Source organism: Spermophilus citellus (genome assembly GCF_964194105.1).
Source record: "Spermophilus citellus genome assembly, chromosome: 13".
Taxonomy (NCBI): Eukaryota; Metazoa; Chordata; class Mammalia; order Rodentia; family Sciuridae; genus Spermophilus; species Spermophilus citellus.
The window spans coordinates 43,158,010-43,167,078 of NC_138193.1; the positions used below are offsets into that span (position 1 = coordinate 43,158,010).

At 37.8% G+C, this 9,069-nt stretch overlaps 1 protein-coding gene across 1 annotated transcript; it reads right to left on the reverse strand.

Moving 5' to 3' along the window:
- Positions 1–5,340: 5,340 nt before the first annotated feature.
- Positions 5,341–8,748, reverse strand: LOC308632752 (synaptotagmin-like protein 2; the record flags this gene model as incomplete). The annotated part of the gene is given in 2 exon segments (XM_081265125.1): positions 5,341–6,093; positions 6,095–8,748. Coding segments are annotated over 2 exon segments (2,883 nt in total). The 5' UTR covers positions 8,225–8,748.
- Between the last annotated feature and the right edge of the window lie 321 nt (positions 8,749–9,069).

Consider the following 9,069-nt stretch of genomic DNA (forward strand, 5'->3'; position numbering starts at 1 on the left):
AACACAGTTAATATATTGAAACACATAGGCCCTTTGACATCACAATTAATAGGGAAACCCTGAAAAGAGTTTTCTGCTAGAGACATGGCCAAAAGATGCCTTCTATCATCATTGTTTACTTTGTTGCTATTATGCAGTGTAAGGAGATAAACAGAAGTTTGAATAAATAGAAGTTGGAAATTTTGAATAGTAGTGGTGCTAGGAATATTAGTTTTTAAAACCCCACAAACCACAAAAATATTCTTATTTATTCATATACTAGTTGATTGTACAAATAGTGAACACAATTAAATAGTATTTATATATGCAACTTACTTGAATTAGACAATAACAGAAGAAAATATTCCATTTTTAGAAGTAGCAAGCACAACACTAAAATATCAGTTCATTTTGTGTTGTTATAACAGAGTGTCTGAGTCAGTAATTTATAAAGAAAAGGAAAGTATTTTCTCATGATTCTGGAGGCTAGGAAGTTCAAGGTCAAGATACCAATGTTTGGTGTCTGTTAAGGGTATTCTTTCCGCATTCTCACATGGATAAGGAAAAAGGACAACAGAGCAAATTTGTCAAAAGCCAAGTGAAGCCTCTTCAATAAGAGTCTTCATCCCATTCATCAGAAGGGGTCCTCTTGCCCTCGTCAACTCTCAAAGGGCCTACCTCTTAATATTATTACATTGGAGTATCTAAATTTTAGAGAGAACATATTCAAACCATAGCATCACACAAAAAATTTCAAGAAATATATTAATAAAAATTTCAGATTTTCTTCATATTGAAAGTTATTGAGGAAAATTTGAACAAATATGGAAATAAAGTTCCTAAGAAAAATCAAGAAATGTATAGAAATACTCTCAAGCTAGAAATTACTGAGGAGGACTAATACAATTTGGTAATGACATCCAATATTTCAAATTTCCAGGATTTAAAACTTTGCAGTAGTGATGCATGAATTGTCAGCTCAGACAATGGAGCAAAATGTTAAATGTAATGAAATATATATATATATATATATATATATATATATATATATATATACACACACACACACACACACACACACACACACACACACAAATTCAGGTGTAAATTTGGTACATGCTGGAGGGATAATCTGATTACTATTACTGTATAGCAAAATATCTCCCCAATTTTTTTCTTTTTTTTTTACATCCCCCAAATTAACAACTTAAAAATTATAATTATCATCACTGACAATTTCTGTGGGATAGAAATTTGGGAGCATCTTAGCTGTATAGTTCTGCCTCTGGCTAGTCCTAGGATCATCTCAAAGGTGTCTTCATGCATATGCTGGTACCTGAGTTGACAGCTTTGTCAAAGGACAAGTCAGAACTTCACATGATCTTCTATCTCTTCAGTTGGTTCCCTGACCATTGCAGTGTCAGAGTAGTCAGACTTCTTACTTGGTTGCTCAAAGCCCCAAATGCACATTTCCTGAGATAGGAAGCCAGGAGGAAACCATGTTGCCTTTCATTTCCTAAGTTACAGAGCAGCACATCCCTCTTATTCTATTGGTTGAGATAAGTATTGCTGGTCTGCCTTGGTGCAGGGGAGAGAACATAGACCCTTGTTCTCAAAAAAATAGTATCAACATCTCCTCTTGTGCAGCTAATTTTGGAAATTGCAGTCTTCTACAAGAGATTATTTCAAATCAAATGGAAAAAGACAAATTATGCCATAAATGGTTTGGAGAGCTTATTGGGAAATATATATCCATGTTTAACAATAATATGCCAGGAAATTTACAGAATATGGACTGTGTAAATATAAAATTATATAGTTATATATTACTACAGGAAAATGATGAGCGCTCCTTTTCAATGTCAATTACTACTCAAATGATATTTAAAAATCTCCATGAGTCTGATAACAAAAATAAATTTTTTTATAGTTTTTAAGGATAATGAAAGATAAATGCAAATAATGGCAGCATTATGAAATATGTTTGCAACTCCTGTCAGGGGCAGAAGTCTTACATTTCTGATCCTCTAAAATCATAAGATTAATAACCAATGAAAGAATATGAGAGAAGAAATTTAAAAAGTATCAGTGAAAATATTGCTTTTACATATGGAAAGCTATTTAATTTTATATATAATAAGAAAGAACATTAAAACTATATTGAGAATCCCCAGTTGACCTGTAAGACTGGTTTCATTTGAAAATTTATTGGCATGTAGTGCTGGTGAGTTCTATGGAGAAAAAGGAATATGTTGCTTTTGAATATGTAATTTCCTAGGAAGAGTCTTTGGACAATTTATTTCAAAATTGTAATTGACTCCACTCTTTTTCCTCAGGGAATATATTTGTGGTAGATAAGACTCTAAGAAGATCTCCAACGGCTCATGTCTTTCTATAATCCAGGATTCTTGGGTACAGATAGAATATATAATTTCTTTCTTTCTTTCTTTCTTTCTTTCTTTCTTTCTTTCTTTCTTTCTTTCTTTCTTTCTTTCTTTCCTTCCTTCCTTCCTTCCTTCCTTCCTTCCTTCCTTCCTTCCTTCTTTCTTTCTTTCTTTCTTTCTTTCTTTCTTTCTTTCTTTCTTTCTTTCTACAGAGGATTGAACTTTGGGTCACTCAACCACTGAGCCACATATCCAGCCCTTTTTATATTTTATTTTGAGATAGAGTCTCACTAAGTTGCTTTGGGCCTTGCTAAATTGCTGAGGCTACCTTTGAACTCACAATCCTCCTGCCTCATCCTCAGGAGCCTCTGGGATTACAGGTGTGCACCATCATACCCAGCTCTTTAACTAATAAAAATATGATAAAAATTATGAGATATATCTTCTGTGATTATATTCAGTTGGAATTCAGTGGTAAAGGAATATACAGATGTAATTACAGCTTGGAATTAGTCAATATTAAGTTAATCTAAGGTGAAGCTAATTTTAAACTAATCTAATGTGAAGTTGTCCTGGGAGGAACTGATCTAGTCAAGCAAACTCTTTAAAAGAGGATCTAGAGGAAGTAAGACAGAGAAGGGGTCAGAGACTCTCCTTTACTATGCTTAAGTAAGCAACCATGAATTTTACTACTACAATTCTGCTAACAACCAAGCTTATAAAAGGACTCCAGGCTCAAGATGCAAAACAGCTAGATGGATTAAGTCTTTGTGTGCACCTGAATAGAGGGCCAGACTCTTCCATGCTGGATTCCTGATTCACAGAAACTATGAGATAATAAATAAATGATTTTTTTAAGCTTCTAAACTTTTGACCATTTTTATATGGCAATAGAAGACTAATAAAACATTTCTTGCACAAATGTGCACACATGCAAATTGATGTAGATTAGGCTTCTTGTTATTGCATTGCTTATAAGTGTGATATTTAAACCAAGCTAGAAGTTCATCCATAAGATGCTGTGTAAATAAATGATGGCCAGTCTGTTCCGTGGAATATTATAAAATTTAAAGTAGAATGAAGAAATTCATTATTTATTGAAATGCAAAATCTCCAAAATATATTAAGTGAAAAAAAGAACAAGATGAAAAATAGCATGAATAATGTAAAAGGTAGAAAAAGAAATTAGATTTGCATTTGTTCACATACAAATCAAAAATAACAGTAAATCAAATCACAACATGAGTTTTGGTAGGAATATGTAAACCCTAGCAATTATTTATTTCAAAATTGTAATAAAATATTTTAAATGCTAAAAAATAAGAATGTTTAATACACAATAAAATTTTATTTTATTTTATTTTTTTAAAATCATATGATAATTTATTCTAAGGGTTTTTACAAAATATTTTATGAAAATTATACATATATAGGAAATACAGTAAAATTTAACAATTTATATTCTAATTAAAACTTTGTTGCAAAGCACATATGTGGCTACCATTATACTGCTTTAATATAATAAAGTTATGGGAAAAACAATCATATATAGGCAAAGTTTTTTAAAACATGTTCTATTAAAAATACAGACTTGAGACCTACTTTCAAATTAAGCCAAAATAAACCAAGAGCTGAATTCCACTTATGGCCAGTGGGTGGCACCAAAGTACACTTGAGACTGGGGGAAAGAAAAAGCAGTTTCTCAAGGTAGAAATGTGCTCAGTCATGTTCCTCTTATTGCCCTAACATGGAATTCCAGATTATTAGAGATTACAAGGTAAATAGTTATCTTATTGTGTAATTCTTTGTCATCACCGATGGTGCTCCTCTCCAAGGCTACCCCAGGAGTATTTTTGTTACTTTTTTCTACAATCTACCTATTTACAAGTACCAGTACTTGCAGGGGTTTGGGATAATCAAGTGGCAGGTTTAAACATAACACAAATGTGGTGTGAAACCAGAACACTCTGTTGGTTAAAAATACTCCTAATGAAATAATTTTTGGCAGAAAAATCTTTGAAGCAGCAGCAACAGTTCAATTTTTCTAACTTGCTCAGGTATCTCCTTTAATGTTGGAGTTACAAGTAAGTCACATATCTTGTCAGTATTTAAGTCCCTTGGGCCCTTGTAATCCAAGAAACACATGCAGATGACTTCAACATGCTATGTAGTCTTTATTGGTGGCAACAGAAGGAAGTGAGAATCTTTGTCCATGTAGTCAGATTTTCAAGATCCAATTTGACCTCTGTTTTCAGTGGAGCAGCAGTAGGCTCTGGGCTTATTTGGAAATCTTGGCAATTTCCTGAAGACCTTAAAAGAGCACACTACAGGGATACTGCCACATCGATGTTCATAGCAGCACAATTCACAATTGCTAGACTGTGGAATCAACCCAGATGCCCTTCAATAGATGAATGGATAAAAAAATGTGGCATTTATACACCATGGAGTATTACGCAGCACTAAAAAATGACAAAATCACGGAATTTGCAGGGAAATGGATGGCACTAGAGCAGATTATGCTTAGTGAAGTTAGCCAATCCCTAAAAAACAAATACCAAATGTCTTCTTTGATATAATGAGAACAACTAAGAACAGAACAGGGAGGAAGAGCAGGAAGAAAAGATTAACATTAAACAGAGACATGAGGCGGGAGGGAAAGGGAGAAAAAAAGGGAAATCACATGGAAATGGAGGGAGACCCTCATTGTTATACAAAATTACATATAAGAGGTTATGAGGGGAATGGGATAACAAACATGGAGGGAAATGAATTACAGTAGATGGGGTAGAGAGAGAAGATGGGAGGGGAGGGGATGGGGGATAGTAGAGGATAGGAAAGGTAGCAGAATACAACAGTCACTAATATGGCAGTATGTAAAAATGTGATGTGTAACCGATGTGATTCTGCAATCTGTATTTGGGGTAAAAATGGGAATTCATAACCCACTTGATTCTAATGTATGAAATATGATTTGTCAGGAGCTTTGTAATGTTGTGAACATCCAATAAAAAAAAAAAGAAAAAAAAAGCATTCTGAGGGGCAGTGTTGCTTCAATCCAAGTGTTGGGGGAATTCACCATCTTCTCCCAGAGAGCAACCTCCTCTGAAGTAGAATCCATCCAATCCACTTCAGTCCCATAGCTTTTACCTGTTCCAAAGCCAATCCGAAGACCTCCCAAAAACTGGTTGGTTAATTTGTAATGGTCCCAGACAGTGAGCTCTACACAGGCTTCCATCAGATCTTCAGGCCTGAACCCATCGTATACCATGGTATGGTTGAAGATGGGATTGGTGGTTTTCCCTACAGCTCTTGTCTTCTGGCGACTTTTTCTACTTGTGTCTGGAAGGATGGTACATTTAACAAAAGAATTTAGATGACTTCCCCTTAGTGGTGGCAGATCAAGGCATTCCTTCACCCAGATGTGCACTTCGCCAGTTGTAGGAAGCTTTTTACCAGGGGTTGGCTCTAGAACATACTGGAGAGCTAGCTTCATTTCACCTCTGTTTTCTGCTTCAAGGGCAACTGGTGCTGTCTTCCGCTTCAGCGGGTACCACCGCAATTGCTTGTTCTGTTTGTTGTCCCAGTCCCATGCTTCCAAATCAAGTTCCACCTCTCCCAGGAAACTATTGCGCTTAAAGGTATCCCGATGCCAAACGGACAGGTTCAGCTTCTGTGTCTTTAAGATTTGCTTTTCAACTTTATACCGCAGTATCTCGTTGTACACGGGGATTCAAGGTTTTCTTCACCACCACTGTTTTCTTCTTGCCCATTTTGCCTTTGTCTGGTAACAAATAAGTCTTTACATATGGGTCTGAACGTTGTTTTTTTACATCTGCTGCTGCTAAGTCCTTACACTGGGCCACAAAAACATGCAGCTCTTTCAGTGAATCCACATAGTCAATTGCAAACTGAATGTTTCCTTTCACTTCCAGATTGCCAAAGTCTCCACTGTAAACACTCATCACACTGCCACTCACAGAAGACAAGGACGTCATGCCAGAGGAGCTGCTAAGATTGGTTAAAGAGCTCGGGCTCTTCTTGTGTCTGCTGAGCTGGTAACTGCTTTCTGATGCTGTATCTGTTTCTCTGTCATCACTCTCATCTTGGAGAAATGCTGGAACAGACTTGCTCATCCTTTTGAATTTGTCAGGGTGGGAAAACAGATTATCTGGTTGTGAAGGCACTGTGGAAATTCCTGGTATGCATTCATTTGTATCTTGTTCCTTATCTGCTTTTTGATCATCTTCAGCACTACGTACTAGTTCTTCTGGTAGATTATCTACTTTTCCTTGATTTGATAAATCTGATGAAATGTCTTCTAGACTTTTGGAAGACATTTTCCTAGCAGCACTCCTTTCCAAAGCTTTCAAAACAGGACTGGGTTCTTCTTCTGAACCTTGCTGATGGTCTCTAGAACTGCAATCTGGCACCTGAGATGGTTCAGGTTCAACACAATGAGACAGTTCATCAGCAGGATTTGGGGAAAATTCTGATTCAAGCCTTGTTAATTCTAACGCTTTAGCTTGGTGTTTATTGGTGGTGGGCAAGTTCTCAATGGTCTGTGGTCTTGCAGTTAGAACTTCCAAGGGTGAATGGAGCCCATTATTTGGAACAGAACCAGAAATCATTGGCTGATATGCTTCATTTTTTGATCCACTTGGGCTTGAGGCGGACTGATGAGAAAGAAAAGGCTTTCTGTACTGGGAGGGCTTCGGGTCATCCTGAAATTCTGAGTCTCCTGCATCTTCTGTTCCATTCTTTGACCTGTCAGATTCTAAAACACTAAATTCTCCCACTTCCCGGCCATGAATTAGCCCAGGACTCTGAGGAAGTTCATCTTTCACTGCAGAGAATCTCACATGCTTTAATGGCTCCAATGAGTTTGAGAAAGAGTCATCTTCTAAAGAATGCTCCTTCTCAGAAATTCTCTCATGGATGGTTAGGCCAGATGACACGATTTTGCTTTTGGGTTCAAAGTTGTAAGTTAAACGAAGAGTTTCCGAGTCTGTACTACTGGAACTGGAGTTACGCTTGAGGATCCCTCTTGGAGCCCCTCTTGCACTCATAGAGTCTGACCTTTGTCTAGGAAAAGACTGTTTATCATCTTGTTTTAAACCATCTGATTTGTAGATAAATTTTCTGGCTTTGGGGACTGGAGCCTTGATTTGGGACCCATTCACAGGCCCGGCTAGCACAGTCTGCTTTGATTTATCTAATTTTTGGCTTGAAATATCAGGGATAGATGACTTTTCTTTTGACTCTGACAATTCACCCTCTTTTGAAATCTGAAATAAACCAGCTCTTCCATTTTTTGACTGCTCATTTTGAGTTTGTGGTAATAAGTGATCTTCTGGCAACTTAGAGCTATTAAACGGATTCTTCCTTTGCTTAGCTGGAGATCCAGTTGATTTCTTTGTGTTCTCCTGGGTCATATTAATTACAGTAGAAGCTGGATTCACCACACTGGGACTTGGGCTTGGTGGTGCTGCATCTTCTTTTGGCTCTTCTACAGCACCAGCTAGCTCTGGGGGAAGGACAGCATCTTTGTTGACATTATTCACCCAGCTTTCCTTTGCTTCAGTTGCTCTGTCCTTACTCTGCTCCGTTGCCACTTGGAGCCTCTTCTTTCTCATGGATGCTCTGATAATATCGGCACCATGGATTTTATCTCTGTGCCTTTTTGCCTTGGCTTCATAAAACCATTGGCCACTCATATTCTTCAGCTGCTGGTCATCCTTAATTTTTTCAGGCAAATGCCTGACTCTCTCCTCTTCGGTCCTCTTCAGGGCAGCATCCCGCTGCAGAACCTTCATAATGGCCTCTTGTTCCTCCTCTGTCAGGAAGCTTAAATCAATCATTTTGAGAAGGGAGCATAAAAATAGTAGCAATAAATGTATCTTAAAATTCTCAAGGCTCAACAGTCAGGATTCGAATCAGAAAGATCAAAAGGTTCAAAAATTAAATGAAATAATATCTTGCTTAGTCCTGTGGCAAAAGTCTTGTTTTCACTCAGCAAAAGTTTTTGGGGGGTTGACAGCAGAATCCTAAATGCCCCTTTCCATGAGGCAACAGTGGTCCATAGGATGACCTCACGAAGAGGCTTTCAGGAGGATGTGGTGTTTCTTGCTAGGGCCTTCAGAGCATTCCTAGCATGCGTCCTCTCTGGACCAGTCTGACTCAGATGCAGTCTATTCTCTCTCCACCTGGTTGTCAATTTGGTGAGTGGCAGCAACATTGGAGTCTCCAACCTTCCTCGGTGCAGGGCGATGCGAGCCTCCCTTCTCCAGGCAAGTCCCTGTCGACTCTGCCCTGCTCACTCGCGCGCTGGCCTCGCAACCCAGGTGTCTCCCGGCAGCTGTCAGCAAAGGGCTGCGCGTGCAGGCTCCCCCCCAAATTTTATAGACTATCAAAGCAGAGAAAGTAATGCATTAACAAGAAATGTGCAGGCCAAAATGACTAAAAAAAACCCAGCACAATAGAAGAGAGCAGACAGAAAAGAAAGATACAAGGGTCAGGGGTGATGAACAGTTAGTATGTTGTTGGATGTTTGGTTTATATTAAAACACTAGAAATGGGTAGATACCTGCAGTCAAGAAACAGTATATATTTTGAAGCCAGGTGAGTGTTGAGAGGTATGATAGGGGGTACAATGAGCCTGGGAATGGCCAAAGAGAAACGGTGGATTATTGCAGTACTCTGTGCT